Source organism: Schistocerca serialis, chromosome 9 (assembly GCF_023864345.2).
Source record: "Schistocerca serialis cubense isolate TAMUIC-IGC-003099 chromosome 9, iqSchSeri2.2, whole genome shotgun sequence".
Lineage (NCBI taxonomy): Eukaryota > Metazoa > Arthropoda > Insecta > Orthoptera > Acrididae > Schistocerca > Schistocerca serialis.
Genome location: NC_064646.1, coordinates 223,081,672 through 223,104,585, shown reverse-complemented (window position 1 = coordinate 223,104,585; position 22,914 = coordinate 223,081,672). Strand labels below are relative to the sequence as shown.

At 40.4% G+C, this 22,914-nt stretch overlaps 1 protein-coding gene across 1 annotated transcript in view; it reads left to right on the top strand.

Annotated features, from left to right (window-relative positions):
• The window catches only part of LOC126418982 (G protein pathway suppressor 2), a 109,204-nt gene that overhangs the window by 74,699 nt on the left and 11,591 nt on the right, over nt 1-22,914 (top strand). The window contains exon 8 of the mRNA XM_050086030.1: nt 16,860-16,985. Within this exon, the coding sequence (XP_049941987.1) occupies nt 16,860-16,985 (126 nt within the window). The remainder of the gene's footprint in view (nt 1-16,859; nt 16,986-22,914) is intronic.

Sequence of the window (22,914 nt, the reverse complement as noted above, 5' to 3'; positions counted from 1 at the left end):
GCTAGAAACGTAGGTTTGCCTTTTCTTAATCTTTCTTCTAAGGTGAGTCGTAAGGTCAGTATTGCCTCACGTGTTCCAATATTTCTACGGAATCCAAACTGATCTTCCCCGAGGTCGGCTTCTACCAGTTTTTCCATTCGTCTGTAAAGAATTCGCGTTAGTATTTTGCAGCTGTGACATAGTTTGGTAATTTTCACATCTGTCAACACCTGCTTTCTTTGGGATTGGAATTATTATATTCTTCTTGAAGTCTGAGGGTATTTCGCCTGTCTCATACATCTTGCTCACCAGATGGTAGAGTTTTGTCATGACTGGCTCTCCCAAGGCCATCAGTAGTTCTAATGGAATGTTGTCTACTCCCGGGGCCTTGTTTCGACTCAGGTCGTTCAGTGCTCTTCACGCAGTATCTTATCTCCCATTTCATCTTCATCTACATCCTCTTCCATTTCCATAATATTGTCCTCAAGTACATCGCCATTGTATAAACACTCTATATACTCCTTCCACCTCTCTGCCTTCCCTTCTTAGCTTAGAACTGGGTTGCCATCTGAGCTCTTGATATTCATACAAGTGGTTCTCTTCTCTCCAAAGGTCTCTTTAATTTTCCTGTAGGCAGTATCTATCTTACCCCTAGTGAGACAAGCCTCTACATCCTTACATTTGTCCTCTAGCCATCCCTGCTTAGCCATTTTGCACTTCCTGTCGATCTCATTTTTGAGACGTTTGTATTCCTTTTTGCCTGCTTCATTTACTGCATCTTTATATTTTCTCCTTTCATCAATTAAATTCAATATTTCTTCTGTTACCCAAGGATTTCTATTAGCTCTTGCCTTTTTACCTACTTGATCGTCTTCTGCCTTCATTACTTCATCCCTCAGAGCCACCCATTCTTCTTCTACTGTACTTCTTTCCCCCATTCCTGTCAATTGTTCCCTTATGCTCTCCCTGAAACACTCTAAACCTCTGGTTCTTTCAGTTTATCCAGGTCCCATCTCCTTAGATTCCCACTTTTTTGCAGTTTCTTCAGTTTCAATCTGCAGTTCATAACCAATAGATTGTGGTCAGAATCCACATCTGCCCCTGGAAATGTCTTACAATTTAAAACCTGGTTCCTAAATCTCTGTCTTACCATTATATAATCTATCTGATACCTTTTAGTATCTCCAGGATTCTTCCAGGTATACAACCTTCTTTTATGATTCTTGAACCAAGTGTTAGCTATGATTAAGTTATGCTCTGTGCAAAATTCTACAAGGCGGCTTCCTCTTTCATTTCTTCCCCCCAATCCATATTCACCTACTTCGTTTCCTTCTCTTCCTTTTCCTACTGTCGAATTCCAGTCACCCGTGACTATTAAATTTTCGTCTCCCTTCACTACCTGAATAATTTCTTTCATCTCATCATACATATCATCAATTTCTTCATCATCTGCAGAGCTAGTTGGCATATAAACTTGTACTACTGTGGTAGGTGTGGGGTTTTTGTTTATCTTGGCCACAATAATGCGTTCACTATGCTGTTTGTAGTACCTAACCCGCACTCCTATTTTTTTATTCATTATTAAACCTACTCCTGCATTACCCCTATTCGATTTTGTATTTATAACCCTTACTCACCTGACCAAAAGTCTTGTTCCTCCTGCCACCGAACTTCACTAATTCCCACTATATCTAACTTTAACCTATCCATTTCCCTTTTTAAATTTTCTATCCTGCCTGCCCAATTAAGGGATCTGACATTCCACGCTCCTATCCGTAGAACGCCAGTTTTCTTTCTCCTGATAACGACGTCCTCTTGAGTAGTCCCCGCCCGGAGATCTGAATGGGGGACTATTTTACCTCCGGAATATTTTACCCAAGAGGACGCCATCATCATTTAATCATACAGTAAAGCTGCATGTCCTCAGGAAAAATTACGGCTGTAGTTTCCCCTTGCTTTCAGCTGTTCGCAGTACCAGCACAGCAAGGCCGTTTTGGTTAGTGTTACAAGGTCAGATCAGTCAATCATCCAGACTGTTGCCCCTGCAACTACTGAAAAGGCTGCTGCCCATCTTCAGGAACCACATGTTTGTCTGGCCTCTCAACAAATACCCCTCCGTTGTGGTTGCACCTACGGTACGGCCATCTGTATTGCTGAGGCACGCAAGCCTCCCCACCAACGGCAAGGTCCATGGTTCATGGGGGGAATAAATGGTTGCACTATAATAAATGGTTGTATAGTGCTAAATATGGAGCGATTTCATCAGCGTTTTCTGAAAGGAACCCAGTGGGCCTACTGTCTGGGCCAGAAGAACTGCTTTATTGAATGATTTAAGTTTCTTTGCTACACTAAATGTATCTAATTCCAAGTTACTAATGTTGGCAGCTGTTGTTGATTCAAATTCTGGAATGTTTACTCCACCTTTTTTGACAAATGAATTCCATGAAAGCATGTTTAGTAAACCCACTTTAGTGGTGCAGTTGTTGGTAATGTGACCGTTGTATCACCCAGTGAGCTTAATTGTGGAAACTATTATAAGTATACCTCACATTGATGTCCATGCTAAATTTTAACTTCTGTAAGAGACACCAATCTCGAAGGTGTTGCATTCTTTTAAATCCAGCACTCTTTTTTTGTTGCTTCTGCAACAGTATTCTGACCTACTTTTTCTACTGTGACGGATCTGTTCCGTCTCTAATTATTGAACTTGGTGTGAATCTCTCAACTGTCATCAACACTGTTTCTTTGAATTTAAGCGACATCTGATCTAAACTTACATAGTTAGTCTGAAAGGAATGTAGACTATCTCTTAGGAGGGAGTCAAGTGAGTTTCTATGTGCCTTTTTGAATATATGTATTTTGTGTTTTTTTGTGGATGTAGATGTTAAGGTTGTCAGTCTTTCTATGATGACCTTGTGATCACTAATCCCTGCATCCATCTAGGTGCTCCTTTTTTGCTCAGTATTATTATCTCTAAGAGGGCTAGTACGTTATCACACCCATTTACACTGTGAATGAGCACCTGAACTAATTGCTGAAAATAATTATCAGAGAGAGCATTTACTATCATTTTCACCAATTGTGTATGCCTTCCGCCAGTTTTAAATTTTTGTTGTTGAAGCTTTCAGCATCTATATTATCTGATGAAGAGAGTTAGTCAAAAGAACTAATTATTTTTTTATTCCAATTGTTAAGTATAACCTCAAGGCCTACTAACTCCCATCAACTATCTACTGCAGTTTCGCTATAACATAAACTACTTCTAACAACATGAAAGGTGCCACCGCAATTGAATTTAATGCATCCTTTCTGAACACAATCAGGTCCCTTGCAAAAATTTTGGTTGGACTTATCTTTGACTTTAGCCAGCTTTCAGTACCTGTAAAGATTTCAGCTTCAGTGCTTTCTAATAGTACTTGAAAATGTTGTTCTTACCTAACACATCTAGGACCATTTGCAACCATAATCCCAATGATTCCTAGGTCTTCCTTCCTGCTGTGTTTGATCTGCAGCCTATGGGACTGAAACTATGTTTTCACTTTTTTGAGCTACTCTAAACAACCGTGCAGTGCACTCCACACTGCACTCGCTACCCATGTAGCTGCCTCCTGTGTGTAATGGATTTCAAGCCCTGCCTTCACCTTGCGAGCAAGACTTTCTGTCTTTATCACTTCAGATAGCTGCTGCAAACCAGACATAACCTCTTGCAATCCAAAGTGATGAACATCCATGAGCCAATACCTGAAGCTGGTTGCACTCTGTGCTCTTCGTGGCATGTGGATAGACCCATTCCATATCTGAGTATGCACGGAGAATGCACGCTTTATATTTTTCTCCTCTGTGGCAGCCATATCACTAAGAGGCTCCATGACACATCTAACGTTGGAGCTCCCAACTACCCATAACCCATCCCCCTGTGAATGCCCGGACCTTGTAGGCTGAGAGGCTTCCACTAAGAAAGGACAAATGATTGTAGCTGATTCAGAATCCTTCTGAGCCACAAGTAGAGCCTGAAATCTGTTTGCCAGGTAAGCCAGGGAGGAATTTCAATTGGTCCCTCAGAAAGTCTTTCACTACCTACCACACCCTGAAACAAACTCTCATTTAAGCACAGATGAGAGGTCAACCTCAGTGTGGCAATAACGAGGCTGATCACAGTAATGGACTGATCGGGGGACAAGTGGAATGATGTGCTGGTGAATATCCCTTGGATACCCACATCCGACCCCTGAAAGTGATGCCCACTGGCAACAGCCTCAAGCTGCTTGGTTGAAGCCAGCGCTGTCTGGAGCTGTGAACAAAGGGTCACTAACTCAGCTCCCATCTGATTGCTGCATTCACAGTCCCCATCAACACTAAAGATGATAGAAATCTACACTATACAGATACACAAGAAATTTATGTTTAAACTACAAAGTCACACAGATAAAGTTAAATATGTAATTAGCTTCTACTTTAGCTCACAATACAATGAACAAACAAATGATCTGTTCTCCTGTTGCTGCTAGTATAGAGGTCGGCACCACAATTTACATTATAGTAGGTGCACACACAGAAACAAGCTGGCACATAACATGGAACATGCCGTTATCATGAACTGTGAATGCAGTGTGCTCGAGCAGCAGTTTTCAGCTGTATCTGGCTTGAAAATAACACATTTTGTTTATGAAAATGGACATACATAAAATTGCCGTATTAGGTCTGATAAAAGTGCATAAGACATGAAGAGAAATTCCTTGTTGAGTCAGTAAGACAACAGCTTTTAAAATTACTGTTAGAAGTAGTGGGATACAACTTTAAAATAGCATTGTACATAAGATAAAAATTGTTTCATCATTCTCACTTTTTATTAAAACCCTAAGGTCTTTCTTATTACATCACTGCTTCTATTCAGGAGCATAATTTGTAGAACACCTGAAATACAAGACTTTAAACTAGAAAGTACAGAATACTCTACTGCAATATTTTAAGCTCTCTTGAAGATAAAATGAAAAATTTATTTATTTAGTGCAATATTACTGATAAGTTTTCTGTATGTCGTGTGTGTGTGTGTGTGTGTGTGTGTGTGTGTGTGTGTGTGTGTGTGTGTGTGTGTGTGTTTTTTGCACACCTGCATGTGTATCCGTGTACATGTGTGCATTGTGCATGCAGTGAACCACAGTACTTATGAAGCAATTACATGAGGGTGGCCCAGAAAGTAATGCACCACATTTTTTTCTTCAACAATTCTTTATTGAACATAATGAGAATTACACACATGAAAGAATGGTGTTTTATCTACACACCCTATTTTTCCGCATAATCTTCATCCCATTCTGTGGTCTTCCTCCCGTGTGAAACAAGGGCGTGCATATCCTGTCAGTACCAGTCCTTGTCCTGGTGGCAGTGCCAGTCTTTCACTGTGTGAATCACCTCCTAATCGTCCTCAAAATATCTTCCACAAATGGCATTCTTTAATCAATGACATCAGCAGTTTGCTGCACCATGTCAGGTGTGACAGCTGTGGATGGCCTCTCCGACTGCTGCAAATCATGGTGCTCTGCCGAACTGCCTTCTGATGACCACACCCTCCTGTACTTCTGTCGGCAGCAGATGCTCCATAGACTTTGCACAAACGTTTGTGAATATTCCCCACAGTTTCTTTCTCTGCAGTGAGAAATTCAGTGATGGCACGTTGCTTCTAATGCAGATAACACACAGACGCCATTTTGAAACTGTCCTGCAACTATGCTATCTGTTGGAAGTGATGGGAATTTGGCAGGCTCACTCAGGAGACTTCGTGTAATATGTATGTAACGTTTCACATTCATAGCATTGTTTTTGGCTGAGCAAAAACAATGTGGTGCATTACTTTCTAGGCAACCCTTTATGTTTTACAGTCAGGAAAGCTTTGTGGGTAAATAAGTAAATATAGTATTGAACTGCAATGGAATTGGGCTGTGACAAAGTAATCAAGCAATTGTCCATATTCTCTGCCATGCTCAGAAAATCCAACAAACTGTCTCCCAAGATAGACAGACAGACAGACAGACAGACAGACAAGGAGGGATGGGGGGGAGGGGAAGGGGGAGCACTCCTATATGCATCAAATATTACAGAATTCTTAAATTAATTAAAAAATTCCAGAGTCCTGTAGAAAACACAAAGATGAATAAAAAAATTGAATGCTGCAAGAGTCTGCTACAAAACACTGTGAAACATTGAGGATAAAAACTAATTTTGTTGTTGACTTCCGTTTGCTTCACAAAGCGTCTTACAAACTGCTGATATAATTTGTAGCAGAATATCACTTTTCTCTATGCCCATTTTCATGTTTAAAAATATTGCAGCAGTTCAAAATTAATTTTAGGTTCTTCATGAATGTAGGTTGTCAGATATGCATCCCAATTTTAAAAAAAATGTATGTCAAATTTTGAACAGTTTTTATTCTGCTATAAGCCTTCATAAAACACATTAATTTTGATAAACTAATAAACTGAACAACTGTAGAAGTAGTGCTCTGTGTAACAAGGGGCCAAAAACTGAGACTGAGCCACAGACAACATTGATAATTTTCTATAACATTATTGACATGACTGAAAAAATGAATTTATAATTAACATGTAAAACTCTGCAAGCATTTGGATACACAGTTTGGGTCATAAAAAAGTAATGACATTTTTCATATAAACAGATTACTGCAAACACACATTTTAATACAAAATTTTGGAAACTGAGTATCCGAAACAATCGGATAAGGTATTTCTACATTTTGTTTTAATTACATGATTATTTGTCTTGTCATTTCCAGTTTAAGTTCATATTTTGTGGGTTTTATATTATAACTTATGTGCTATGTATATTTGCTACTTCAAAGCAACAGCATATTGAGGATCTCTGCACTCCCTTGTTTCACACAGGATAATTATTTTTGTTTGTAAATTGTTCACAGAATCTTAATTTGATTATTGACATTAACAGCTGTGGTTCTTATAACAAATAATTTGAAGGTGTGATTTCAGGAACTAGTGTCAGACTGATTTCCTGGAATTTTACATAAAATAAGGGGAATTTGAAATCCAGCAGCAAATCTTTTTAAGTGTAATGACGATTATAAACTCATATTCTAGTGAAATTAAATATGGCAATATTAACCATAATTTATTAAACATTAGTTCTTCTAACAACATGTGTTTTGAGATGTGCGTCATTCCCAGCATCAGTCAATTCTTAGTAGGGTTTCTTGGTATGCCACATTACAATGTGAACCAACTAACCATCTACATTTCACTTTGCACTCCATGTCTCTATCCACTGCACTAGGGTGAAATTATGGAAAATGGTGTTACATCTTTCATCTTATGCTGTTCCAGATTCTGACATTTAATAGTAACAGATTGTAACAAGACTGATGCGTTTTTGATAAATCTTCACTGCACCATTGCCTTGAAAATGAATACTTTCATGACTTGCAAGATATAATATGAAAACAACTAAATATGAAAATTCTGTAACCACCAACACGTCATTTACTGTCATTTTATTGTAACAAATTGTACCAATAATGGTACATTTTCAAGAGATCCTCAATATGCTGTTGCTTTGAAGTAGCAAATATACATAGCACGTAAGTTATAATATAAAACCCACAAAATATGAACTTAAACTGGAAATGACAATACAAAATCCAGTATGGCATTTTGTCCAGTTCTAGCCAGGTAGCATGTATGTGTCCCCACACTAGGGCTGAACTAGAATGCTGTAGATGTGTTTTGTGCTCATCATGTTGATGTGATGTCACAAGTAAGAAAACTGTGCTATCCATGATGGCGGCAACCCTGAGAGCAAGCTGAGACATTCTGTCTGCAGGAAAAAAACACACAGATCTGTACCTAAACACTTATGGCTGCTACCATCCAGCACATTGCAAATTGGTGTGCACCACCCTGTTACACAGAGCATGAATCATATGCAGGATTACAGAGGAACACGATATAAAAAAATGACTGCATAATGATCTTGTCGACCAGTAAATCAGTTTCCAACTGAGCTCCAATGGATTGTAACAATAGCAAAAATAAGTCAGGAATGCACTGATGTAATAGCAGCAGAGAAAGCAGATGGAATAGACCAGCAGCACAAGTACTTGATGCCCAGACTCCACTTCACCATGCCAGGGAACCCTCCCACAACCTACCACAAATCTCTTCCAGAGAAATGTAGTTGGCCCTCCCATTCGGCTCTCAGTAGTGGAGTTTGCAATTGCGGGGTGATGAAGGAAGGAAGGAAGGAAGGAAGGAAGGAAGGAAGGTTACCTAAAGATGATAAGTCGGAAACTCATCGAATCATTTTAATGACTTGACACCATGCCTTGGTTGATAACCAAGATGATTTCATCAGTGAAAATTCCCATGTACTTCTAAATGTGCATGTCTACTTCTCAACATCACCTATGTGGTGATCAGGAATCTAATTCATTTGTTGTTATTGCATCTTAAATTTTCCATTGTTTGATTTTGTTGTTGAGGCCTGTGTTTTGACAATAAGGTGTTATACCAAAGTGTGAGGAACATATTCTTGTTGCACTGTGAAAAAGGTTGAGATTTAAGTAAATTTCCAAATCTTGGCAACTATTGAAGTTGTTATCTTGGAACTGGAATGGTGATCTACTACTTTCATACATCAGTGTAAAGTTTTATTACAATCAGTGTACTGAAACATATAGGAAGTTAAGTCACACGTTGGTGCATGATTCAGCAAGTTGATACAAGCATGTCCTAAGATTATCATTCCCATATTATTTTTAACCAAATTCAGGACATTTTCAAAATAATGAACAAAATTATATGAGTAAAAGTCAGGATATGATCGAATACTGTCAGTATAGGCTTGATAATAATTTATTTTCACATAATCTACAGTACAACTGATGAGAGGTTACAGCAGTATTGCATATACAATTTGGAATCAAATACGAACACAAATTTCACACATTTTCTTTTGACGATCTACTGGTACTTGATGTGTACTTTTTAGTGGCGTTTCTTTACTTTAAAAGTTTATTTTCGTTAAATATTAAATTGTAGAAGCCCTTACAAGAGAGGCTAATGAGTGTGAGTTTTTAATCATTGTGAAAACTTTTACTTTTTTTAATCTGTCTGCAAAAGTTTAATTGTTGATAACACTCGTGCAGTGGATGCATTAGAACCTGGAATAGCCAGTAAATATTCAACAAAGCAACAAAGCTTGTGATATGTTTGATACACTTGCTCATTGTGTAAATGAATAAAAATTTCACTGACACTAGTATTTGATTTCATATTCCAGTCAAGTAGTTTACCTTCACAAAATCTGCTTACATAGCAGTACTAATAAAATGGTTCTTCCTCATCCATGGCGAAGTTTGTAACACTAGCTTTTACAAAACTGTACAGTCCTTGAACACTAATGGAGCTGATAGTCCCCCCCCCCCCCCCCCCTCCAGCACAGTTCACTGCATTGGTAAAGTAGTTCTAGAAATCGTTCACACCATTCACAAATATATCCAATGGAGGTATCAAAGAAAGCTGTGGTAATATCATTAAAATGATTAAATGTCACTAGTGTCTCACTTTCCAAGTCATGTAACTGCTGTTTTGCTGCAGATATCAAAATTCTTTTGGATTGTTTGCCTTCAAAGTTTCTGAGCAACATATTTAATTTGCGTGCAATGTCAATTATAGTTACATTTTCATTTTCAATTAACAGAATGCTGTTGGAGAAGATATGTAACTGGCTTGAAAGGAGTGATAAACAGTGGTGAATTTTTTTTTTTTTTTGGGGGGGGGGATCAGGAAAGTAGGACATGCTTGGAAAACATCAATAACTCTAAAAGCTAGTAGAAGAGGCAGGTTATGGCATAGTTTTACAATGCCCTAAAAGTTGTTTGTGTTCTGCTTTAGCGAACTCGTGAAATGTACAGCATAAACATTAAATTGTTGCAACTTAAAATAAACATTGTTATGTCTTTTCTTTTATTTCTTCATAATTGCAGTTTGTACTGTCAGCTGAAATTGCTACTAATTTTTTCTTAAAATCGAATGCTTCCGAGCCAGATGTTTTACACTTTCAACACCAAAGTTCACTAACTCCAGCACTCTCACTACGATGCCTTTGTCTGGATCATAAATCCTAATTCTTAAATGAACCAGTTTGAAGTCCATGTGGCAGGAAGAATCTGTCATCACTGAAGTAAATTTTACATATTTTAGTACTTCATTATTTGTTCCATAACAAATGGTGCAGTTAAGTTTCTGATAACTGATTTGGTTTTTATCTACAAGCACAAGATGTTCTTGTTGAACAGTGGTTTAATTACGTCTGTGGTGCATCCCATGGACTTGAAACTCCTAGTTGTGCATCACTGCGTGCTAAGCAACTTTGACTTCTTGCACCGGAAGTTGCTTATCTGTACCTGAAACTGCATACACTGTTAAGTAGTTATCGATATTTTATCTTGAGTAGTTAACCAAAAGTGCAGCATAATGTTTGTTGGACTCCATGTGAGTTACTGTGTTGGTGCGTCCTGAGTGTCCAGTGCTAAATTTCACACCATAAACTATCACTCAGCATTCTCACCATGTCCTTTTTTTTTTAAGGATTCTTGCGATGTCTGATGGTTTAGTTTATACACTCCTGGAAATTGAAATAAGAACACCGTGAATTCATTGTCCCAGGAAGGGGAAACTTTATTGAAACATTCCTGGGGTCAGATACATCACATGATCACACTGACAGAACCACAGGCACATAGACACAGGCAACAGAGCATGCACAATGTCGGCACTAGTACAGTGTATATCCACCTTTCGCAGCAATGCAGGCTGCTATTCTCCCATGGAGACGATCGTAGAGATGCTGGATGTAGTCCTGTGGAATGGCTTGCCATGCCATTTCCACCTGGCGCCTCAGTTGGACCAGTGTTCGTGCTGGACGTGCAGACCGCGTGAGACGACGCTTCATCCAGTCCCAAACATGCTCAATGGGGGACAGATCCGGAGATCTTACTGGCCAGGGTAGTTGACTTACACCTTCTAGAGCACGTTGGGTGGCACGGGATACATGCGGACGTGCATTGTCCTGTTGGAACAGCAAGTTCCCTTGCCGGTCTAGGAATGGTAGAACGATGGGTTCGATGACGGTTTGGATGTACCGTGCACTATTCAGTGTCCCCTCGATGATCACCAGTGGTGTACGGCCAGTGTAGGAGATCGCTCCCCACATCATGATGCCGGGTGTTGGCCCTGTGTGCCTCGGTCGTATGCAGTCCTGATTGTGGCACTCACCTGCACGGCGCCAAACACGCATACGACCATCATTGGCACCAAGGCAGAAGCGACTCTCATCGCTGAAGACGACACGTCTCCATTCGTCCCTCCATTCACGCCTGTTGCGACACCACTGGAGGCGGGCTGCACGATGTTGGGGCGTGAGCGGAAGACGGCCTAACGGTGTGCGGGACCGTAGCCCAGCTTCATGGAGACGGTTGCGAATGGTCCTCGCCGATACCCCAGGAGCAACAGTGTCCCTAATTTGCTGGGAAGTGGCGGTGCGGTCCCCTACGGCACTGCGTAGGATCCTACGGTCTTGGCGTGCATCCGTGCGTCGCTGCGGTCCGGTCCCAGGTCGACGGGCACGTGCACCTTCCGCCGACCACTGGCGACAACATCGATGTACTGTGGAGACCTCACACCCCACGTGTTGAGCAATTCGGCGGTACGTCCACTCGGCCTCCCGCATGCCCACTATACGCCCTCGCTCAAAGTCTGTCAACTGCACATATGGTTCACGTCCACGCTGTCGCGGCATGGTACCAGTGTTAAAGACTGCGATGGAGCTCCGTATGCCACGGCAAACTGGCTGACACTGACGGCGGCGGTGCACAAATGCTGCGCAGCTAGCGCCATTCGACGGCCAACACAGCGGTTCCTGGTGTGTCCGCTGTGCCGTGCGTGTGATCATTGCTTGTACAGCCCTCTCGCAGTGTCCGGAGCAAGTATGGTGGGTCTGACACACCGGTGTCAATGTGTTCTTTTTTCCATTTCCAGGAGTGTATGTGTTTTTCCATGATTGACACTGGTAATATTAAGACAGAGATTGACACTGGTAATATTAAGATAGAGATTATAAAAGTCACTGCCACAAGCTCTGGAAATGTTAGACCACCATACAAGAGTACAACACACCGAAATTAAAACACATTCATTGCTTACATGGTCAAAGTACCACCAAGTTTCCGAAAGATTTATATATTATATTGAACTTGAGAGCCAATACAGTTTTTTTGTGCGAATGAAGCATAATTGAAGTGTTCCAAAACTTCTGGAAAACAAAGCATTGCATCAGGACGGGTCACCAGTTCAGAAAGGAAAAAAAAAAATCTCACTATGTAAGACAAAAATGTGGGACATTTCGCTGCCCCCAGAGAGAATTTGGGGCACCAGGACTTTTGTTAAAAATCACAAGTGTCGTGGAAAAAATGTGAAAAATGAGAAACCTAATTATGGTATATTAATAGAAGTGAGCATAGTGTGGCAACAGGTCTCTCAGGCATTTATCTGTACAGCATTTACACAGACACTTAGTACAGCCTCTTAAAGAGTAATTACTTACTGCTACCCAACACCTTGAGACAGCAAAAGAGGTGAAAGTTTCCTTTTGTGGTTTGAAGTTGTGCTAATCCAAGAACACTTTAATTTATTGCTCGAACAGTACACACATGAAAGACAAGTGCAGTACAATAAACAATGCAGAAGTTGCTGGTGGAGCCTGGCACTCTGGTTTATATATACATTAGCTCCAACAAGGGGCATAACTGGCAGGCTGCGCACGCCACTGCTGTCATATTAAAAGACTGAGAGGCGTCTAGTGGTAGAATGTAGAACAAACTTCATGTGTGAACTAAGAGTGAAGCTTACCGCACTCCTCTTCCTTTGTGAAGAAGTGAGCACTGTATTTACTTCTATTTCTTCTGTGGTACATGTAGGTTGTTGAGTCATGTGGCACACTGCCACTGGTGCACAGGGTCAGAAGTGGCTTGAGTGCAGACAGGTGCGGTGCCCGCCCCCTGTGAGAGACCATTTGGTAGGACAGGTGAAGCTGGTGCAGCATCCATTTCCACGTCCAACCCCAGGGAAGGAAGTTGCGGCAAAGGTGGCGGAACAGGCGGCACAGGCTGTGATGAGGGCGGTTACGGTGGAGCTATTGGCTGTGACTGTGCGGGAGCTGGGGTCCTGCTGTGGTTCCTGACAGCTGAAGGGAGCACCTTCAGCAGAGGAGTCAGTTGCGCAAATGGCAGTGGGGAAGGCAAGGGCACTGGCTGCGATGTAGGAGATGACTCGGTAGATGGAGGACATGGGGGCAACGGAGGCGCAGCTACCTATGTGGGGCCCATAGCTGGTCGACATATCACAAAGCCCACCTCTCAACCATGCAAACCACACATAGGTGTTGACCACTGGTGCTCTCGATTACCACTGGCACCTATTTAGACCGGCGGCCAAACCCACGAGCTCAAACAGCTGTGCCAGGCTGGAAGTATTGCATTGCTGGTGCTGACGGACAGCCTGGCGTTGGCAAAAGCAGATATAGCAAGGTCCGTTGCTGATCACCGTGCAACAACTCAGCCGGTCTCTTATCTCCAACAGGGATAAATCTTAAGAGCTGAGGAACTGGTCAAGAGATAATTCCTGTGACACATCCAAAACATATTTTTCGATCAGAGTCTTAAATGTTCGGACTTGTCGTTCTGCTACCCTATTTGATTGAGGGTGGAAAGGAGGAGCTGTGACATGAACACCACTTTTTTTTACAAAAATCTTCAAACTCCTGAGATTGAACTAGGGGCTGTTGTCAGCATCTAACATACACGGAAAATCTTCCATTGCAAAAATTTTTTGAAATTGTTGCCACTGCAGAAGTTGACAGACAACACACCACATATGGAAACTTAGAATAAGCATAAATTACAAGCCAATAGAAATTCAAAAAGGGTTCCACAAAAATATGCATGGTTGCATTCCCGAGGCTGTTGTGGATCTGGCCATGGTGACAAAGAAGAATGGGCAGCCACTTGATGGGTGGCACACTGTGGGCAAGTTGCAACAGCTAGCGCTATTTCTCCATCAGTGCCTATCCAAAAAACATGTCTGCCTGCTAATGCTTTTGCACGTTGACACACTCTGGTGGTCCACATGAAATAAATGCATAACCTCACACCGAAGGACTGAAGGGGCTATAACCTGGGGAGCGGTGTCCTCTGTAGCTAACAGCAGCACTCCTTCCTAAACAGAAAAGTGATGGTGTAATGCAAAATAATTTCTCAAAGGATCAGAAGCGTGGCCCGGAAGCTTGTCCGGCCAGCCGTGATGCACAAAAGAAACAACATGACTGAAAACAGGATCCATGGCTACTGTGGATGCAATTTTAGTGTGAATAATAGGAAAACCATCAACAACATTTTGAGCTTCCATGTCTAAATGAAAACAAAGTATTCCTCTTGTAATTCCTCTTTATCAAACTCTGGATCTGGACCAGTTGGAAAATGCAATAAGTTGTCAGCATTTGCATGTTGCGTTGTATGTCTAAAATGTATTTTATAATTGTATCATGACAGGATAAAAGCTGTAAACAGTGTGTGGCTTTGTCTGGCAAGGACATTGAATGTTTAGAAAGACACACCAGTTGCTTGTGGTCAGTGATCAGGTGAAACTTAGACCCATAAAGAAAAACATGAAATCTTTTTAGAGTGTACATAATTGCCAAAACCTCTTTCTGAGAATGACTCTGTTGTGCTGATTTAAGGTAAATAGAGGCATATGCAGTAGGGTGTTTAGAACTATACACATACTTATAAGCAGAGACAGTGTCAAGGCCAAACTGTGGCTTTAGCTGCCAGAGACTGCAGTCGTGTATGTGACATACGTGTGTGTGTGTGTGTGTGTGTGTGTGTGTGTGTGTGTCCGTCATCTGTTTTTAACAAAAGCCTTGTTGGTCGAAATCTTATTCTCCGACGGTCTTCTTGTTGTACCTATCTGCGACTCAGCATCTGCTCTATATGGTGAGTAGCAACTTTCCTTTTCATAATATTGTGACTGAGCATTAGTATATTTTAAAAAATCATTGCAGAGCCATAATTTACTGGTAGGTTTTACTTTGTCCATCAGCAGCGGTGCTGACCATTTACTGAAAGAAAGGGGTTGCAAAACATCAAGGGATTGAAGATGATCTAATTCTGCTTTTACTTGATCTTGTCAAGTTACCAGTACCAGACGAGTCCAGAAAAAATGGGAATGGGCAGACTTCCATAATAATACGAACCTGAAATTCTGTTGCACAACCCAGTCCTGGAGAAAATAGACAAGGAAAATTTGGCACAGAGAGCACCTAACTGTTGATATGGAACTTGATCAGAAACCAAGTGCACTTCACCACCGAAGGATTATTCGGAAAATTTAAAAGCATCCAAACTGGATAGATTTTCAGTGTAAGTGTTGTCCACACCTAGGAATGTTAATAAACAAATCGCAGCCTTGTAAGTCACAGGTACAAAAAAACTGTCCAAGAATGGAAATCTGTTGTTTGTTATAACTCACCAGTCTTCATGAAACGAGTCGGAGGGGGTGAATCCAAGTCCACATAAGTCTGAGCATTTATCATGTTGCTACTGCACCCATTCCACCTGCGTTCTCGATTACTTGTTAAACACATGCACATCAGTGTAACTTGCTTTGAGATACTGTCACTATTTACACTCTGTTCACATCCATTTTCATTTCATCCTCGCTCAGGATAGGAAAGGAGTTAAATACAGAAGCAATGCGTCCTTTATTACGCCATCTATTACACATTGCCCAGCACTTAGGACACAAGGTCCATTCATCTTAAATGAAGCAGTATGGGCATGAAGGCAGTGGAGCACAGGGATGTAGCTTTTGTGACATGGACTATTGTTGTTGCGAGGCCCATTACCTATACTATGCTGAGACCTCTGCTGGACTGCTGCAGTAGCATCTTTGTTCCCTTATGAACTGACTGATGGCTGGAAGGGATGAGATGAACTGATTTCTGAAACTTCAGACCAGGATTCTGTCTGACAGACTGCGGCCTGTGAAACTTCAATGACTGAGCTATGTTAATACTTCTGAAGGGTAGGATTTTTACACTGTAAATCTCACTCTCAAACTTGCCTTTGGAGCAAAACGTATGATTGCACCATGAACCATTTTATCTGCATAGGATTCCTTATGAACATTTGTCACAAAATGATGATGACAGCTGAGCCCCTGCCCTGTATGACTTTGGCAGTGGTAAAACTCCACAGGAACAGCAGTAATGTTTGTATGCTTATAGTGATAGGTAGAAAGTAACTCGCACATCTGATCGAAAGAAAGACTTGAAGGTTCTTGTAAGGGGACGAGCTGACACAACTGATACACGCGAGGTGAATTCCACTACAAAAAAAGGCCTTGCGCAAGTTTATGTCTGTTACACCAAATGCCTGGAAATGTTGCTGTAGGTGTTTTGTAAGCATCCTGGTCTTCTGCTGCATCGTTGTTCACAGGAAACAGCAGCAGACATGTTGTTGACCCATGAACTACGAAACTGTGCACACACAAAATTGATAGTTACAGCATAACAATTGTACAAAGCTTTCCTTTTCAGTTCATCATAAATACTCTTATTTGGAATAATTTAAGGATTAATAGTGTAGAAAAATTTGAGCCAGGAAAGGGTGGCCTAAAAATTTCTTTTAAATGTGTGTGATGTATCATCCATCATGAAATATTTGATCTCATTTATTTTCCAAGTCCAAATTTATTCTGATTTGTTTTCCTAATATTTATTTATTAACAAATTTGTAGGGTGCTAAGACTGGAAGTATTACATCTGGCTATCCAATCAGAGCCCAGCCAGTGTCTGCACAACCTCAGCACAACAGTTCTCATGTTACCAGCAGCAGCTATCAACCAGGAGTGTCAGCATCCCATGTAAGTTGATTTTCTATGAAAATGATTCGTAGCAGGAGTTCCATACTCTGAAACTTTCTATTCACTTTACTAAGTTACTTCACATTTTCTCATTTTGTAATAGCTCATGGGAAAAAAATAGAGGCTGGCATTAGGTAATTCTATACTGTCTTGTTTATTGTCTGGCAGTTACTCTTATAACTCTTGTAATTAAGTATATACAGACAGCTGAATAGTGGTGAAATTTTGTGGGAGCCAATGACTTATCTGTAAGATATAATAAGATACGCCGCTAGTGGAATGCTGACTGCAGCAGTCAAAGTTCTTTGTTTTGTTCTGAGTCCTCTGTGCTGAATGAGAAGAGGATCAACTACGATAGTACATATACAGCTTGCCTGAAATGTGGTGAACCGTCTGTGATGGAACACAATGTTCATTACCAACAGTTTACATTAATTAGCTTAATAACCATCTGGTGTGAAGTAGAAGTTTATTCTAAGGATGAGAAAAAATAGGAATTAAAACTAATTAAATGTGTCCCTTTATTTAACACCTTCGAGGCATTCAGCTTTTCATTGTTGTTAGCTGCTAACCACAGCAGAGTGGTTTACACAATATAGATATACTTGTCAAATGATACAACAGTCATAGTAGGTGAAAATTTAGTTGCAAAATTGGAAACACTATAATTGCCACTGAACAGACATTATCCAGAGAAACTACAACCATGCAGAAAGTTATGAAATCTTTACAACTAATTATGAAAGCTTTACAGAGAAGGCTATAAAAGGAGACTAAATAACCAGATGACAAAATGTGATAGATAAGAGGGCCCTAATATTACCTGATGATCCAAAAGGATCCAGTATAAGGATGTGAATATCTGTCGGAAAGCAACAGTCACAGGCATACCACCTGTGCGAGAACTAAATGGAAAGAGAGCTGATAGATGTCATTGATGAAATGACTCTCATTTTGCTGTGAATTCAAAACAGGATCAGGGAACAAAAGTTCTTAATGAAAGAAAAATTAAATTGTTTGTTGTTGCTGGGGATCCACTTTAAACTTCCTAGTAGGACACTGTCAGCTGTGAGAGGCTCACAAGGGTGTGGCTGTATTCCTCAGTGATAAATATCATAACATACCTGTTGTTCTCACCATAGATACTGTTACAACAATATTATTTACACAAACATAAGTAACAGTAGGCTTCATTTGCCTTTCAGACAGAGACTGTTTTGGCAGTGGGACTTTTCAAGAATTACTTGAGTGAATTCCTTCAAGCAAACCTCCTTTTTATAGATTTCAGTGCAACTGTTCCCTGAAACTCTGGTCTGTTTGTAACAAAGTTTTCTGAAACCACTTGAATGTTGTTTGTTCTTCAGGCAGATGACACACTTTGATTTATTATAAGAATACAGAGGAAGTGGGCTCTTGTAAATGTTCAGGCATAGACCAAGAGCAAAAAATGTGGAATTTCTGATAGTAAGAGAGGGCACAGGATATATAAATAACGAGTATAAGTAGAGGTCAGAGACAAAGTTCTTGATTTCCATTAATCGTGCTACTAATTCAACTGAAGTAAGGGAAGCTGCCAGGAAAATTAATATTAGCCAAGGAAGATTGTTGATTGCTTCTGCCAAGAAGTAGGAATGAATTCAGAAAAATCTGAAATTATTGCCTGAATAATTTGTGCCTGGTTTATTGGTTAGCAAGATATCCAGTTGTTAAAATCATAGTTTCTGTTGTTCAGGAAAGAATGCTTAGGTTGATTCTTGGAGCACATGAGATCAGCTCTATAATCGGTCTATGAGCTGAGTCTAAAGTTGTTCCTTGTATCAAGTGATAGCTTCTACTGGTGCAATTATGGCCACCCCAAAATCACTGATAACCCATATCGTCATTAATAAGAGTCTGCTGAAGCGCACAGTGGACAGCAACAGCAGAGCAATTTGAGATTTAGATCAAGCTGGACCTAATGGGACTGCCGATGGGGTTGTTAGCCATCCAATTCACTGAAGAAGTCCAGAATTACAAGGGGTATATTGGAATAATTTACAGTTCTGTTGTCTTACTAATACTGCTCAAACTACAGGCAAGTCCTCTTGTAGAACAGTGACCTAGTGAACTGATTCCAGAACACCATGCAGACACTAGATGACAGTTGTGAACATTGTGTGTTCTACATCTACATGATTACTCTGCAATTCACATTTAAGTGCTTGGCAGAGGGTTCATCGAACCACAATCATACTATCTCTCTACCGTTCCACTCCCGAACAGTGCGTGGGAAAAATGAACACCTAAACCTTTCTGTTCGAGCTCTGATTTCTCTTATTTTATTTTGATGGTCATTCCTACCTATGTAGGTTGGGCTCAACAAAATATTTTCGCATTCGGAAGAGAAAGTTGGTGACTGAAATTTCGTAAATAGATTTCGCCTTGACGAAAAAGTCTTTGCTTTAATGACTTCCATCCCAACTCGCGTATCATATCTGCCACACTCTCTCCCCTATTACGTGATAATACAAAACGAGCTGCCCTTTTTTGCACCCTCTCGATGTCCTCTGTCAATCCCACCTGGTAAGGATCCCACACCACGCAGCAATATTCTAACAGAGGACGAACAAGTGTAGTGTAAGCTGTCTCTTTAGTGGACTTGTTGCATCTTCTAAGTGTCCTGCCAATGAAACGCAACCTTTGGCTCGCCTTCCCCACAATATTATCTATGTGGTCTTTCCAACTGAAGTTGTTCATAATTTTAACACCCAGGTACTTAGTTAAATTGACAGCCTTGAGAATTGTACTATTTATCGAGTAATCGAATTCCAACGGATTTCTTTGGGAACTCATGTGGATCACCTCACACTTTTTGTTATTTAGCGTCAACTGCTACTTGCCACACCATACAGCAATCTTTTCTAAATCGCTTTGCAACTGATACTGGTCTTCGGATGACCTTGCTAGACAGTAAATTACAGCATCATCTGCAAACAACCTAAGAGAACTGCTGAGATTGTCACCCAGGTCATTTATATAGATCAGGAACAGCAGTGGTCCGAGGACGCTTCCCTGGGGAACACCTGATATCACTTCAGTTTTACTCGATGACAGCAATCTTTTTTTGTAGAGAAAGCTATGGACAAGATGGAAGGTGACTATCATGGATAAAGAGGGACTTACATGGTTTTTGCGGAAGGAAGGAGTCAGAAGTACAGATATTCTTAACGGTTTAACTATGCTGTGTGGTAAAGAAACTCCTGTTTACGGGACAGGTCATTGTCATTAGCAGTGCAAAGTTGGCATCACTGGGACTCATTGTTATGCTACACCCACCATATTCAAATTTCTCCAACAGATTTAGCTTCATTTGATAACGTGAAGGACGTGCTGCAGGATAAAAGATTTGGCAGCATCAAAGAATTGCAGGCAGCCATCCGTGAGTTGGTTTGTAGTACCCCCAAACAGTGGTTTTGTGACACAATAATGAAGTTACCCAGGAAGGTGGCAATGGTGCATTGACGTTGGGGAGGGGGGGCACATTAAGAGATCCCTGTACATCGACTCATGTTAAGTAATAAATAAGGTGCACAAAAACTGCTATTGTAAAACAGCAGCATCAAAGAATTGCAGGCAGCCATCCGTGAGTGGGTTTGTAGTACCCCCAAACAGTGGTTTTGTGACACAATAATGAAGTTACCCAGGAAGGTAGCAATGGTGCATTGACGTTGGGGAGGGGGGGGCACATTGAGAGATCCCTGTACATCGACTCATGTTAAGTAATAAATAAGGTGCACAAAAACTGCTATTGTAAAACACTTGTGAACGCCACTCCTATTTTAGATATTTTGAGGTAAAGGGAGTACTGTGTTGCGAACCAAATCATACTTTTCAGGTGATCTTTCATTGTGTCTTAACTGACTGCTATTGAAATGTGGTATCAGCAGATGAACAGGCTTTAAGTTTACCAAGCAGTTTTTACAAGAACATTTTTACCATTATTATAATTTTCCGTTCCCTGGTCATTGCTTTTATACTTTTGTTTGAGCTGCATAGATCTGATGCAACCCAGTGTTTGACACCCTTAATATTTTCTGTTAGACTACATGATACGCACATACACGCATATCAACGAACACAGACTCTGAAGGTCATGTGACGATCTTACTTTGTTCCCCCATAGATAGTGGTCTTGAGCACTTTTGACCCATTTCTCATGGACACCGGACTGCTGAAGGCCCTGCACTTAGTTTTCCCATCACTTCCTTGCTCTTCCAATTGGGTGAGCTCCAGCAGGCTTTCTCATAAGTTTCTGTCCTCCTGGCAGTGTGCCCTGCCAGGCTTATTCTGTGCACTTTCATTTTCTGCTTGATGTTCAATTGTCCTACAGTTCCTGGTTCTTTCTATGTCTCCATGTGTTCTCTAAACGGATTGGTCCAAAGATCTTTCTCATGATCAAAGATCAGCTTGTTCTCTTCATATTTGTTGTGGTACTTAACATTTATGTCCCATATAACAACACTGGTACCACCACTGCATTAGAGGCTTTAAGTTTGGTCTTAACTGACAGATTTTTTGATGATATTTGTTTCACACTGAAGTAAGTTGATTATTTTCTTGTTATAGGTTATTATGCCTGTTGAACAAGGTGATGAACTACTTAAAGGTTTCCACTTCAATTATATTCCATATTCCAACTTGTAATGGGGCATTATTAGGTGCTTCTCTGGATACTTCTGTCGTTTCAATCTTCTTCAAATTAATCCTCGATCCAGTCATACTTGCATTCTTTTTCAAATCCTCTACAGTTTCTGCCATCTCTACCTCTGACTCTGCTATGGGTGCAATATTGTCTGCATATCCCAATAGCTGCATTCTTCCATTTAGCTTCACCCCTTTACCTTGTTTTTTCACCTCCTGAATTATTTTCTCCAGGACCAAATTAAAAAATCAATTACTTAATCTGTGTATACTGTGATATGTTCCTAGCACATCTCCCAGGTTTGTATCAAAGAGAAAATTTGATCCATGGTTGATATTCCTGCCCGCAAAACTTGCTGGTCCTCTCCAATAGTTTCTTCAGCAAAAGACGTCAGCTTTTCCAGAATTATTAATGATAGCACTTTGTATGTTACACTTAGTAGAGAAATTCCTCTAATTACTACAAATCCTTTTATTGGTCTTTTTATGCAGTGAGATAATGGTAGCTCACTACCACTCTTTCGGGATCTACTCTTTTCTCGATATTTCACTTACGAGATTATACATCTTTTTCTGAAGTTTCGCACCCCCTGCTTTCAATATCTCTGCCATTATCCTATATTCTCCTGGTGCCTTATTATTCTTCAGTTTCTTAACATCTACATCTTGTTAATTCAATTTCTTCTTCCTTTATGCCTTCTGTGATTCTTCCTTCTGGGGAGACATTCTTCTGCACAGTACAGACTCTAGATACTGGAGAAGTAGTATCATTTCCATTAGTTTTTTCCAGATGCAGTACACTTCCAAATAATTCTCCCATTAAATGTAATTTTTCGTTCAACTAAAACTAATTTCACAAATTTGTTTTATTTCATATCACTACATAGTGTCACCACTAGATATTTTAACAGTGCAGCAGACTCTATGGAGAAGTACTATTCATTAGACCTACTGAAAACATTGTCCAAGTTTTCTGCAGTTTCTTTCAACTGCCCAGTGAAAATACATTCCTGCAGATAAAAGCATTGTCAGTTAACAGTCTGAGTGCATTACTGCCACTGACCACTTATATATGTAGAAAAATGATTGGGAACATCAAAAAACTTGAGCTTGGAAAGTGTGGCAAGTTGTAGAGCCAGAACAAATTGTATTGATAGCATGTGTTGAAGTGAAATCAAGCAAAAAATTAAGAGAGAGTATGGTTTACAGAGATTTTTCGTATAGAATGGAACACATCAGGTGAAGTGAA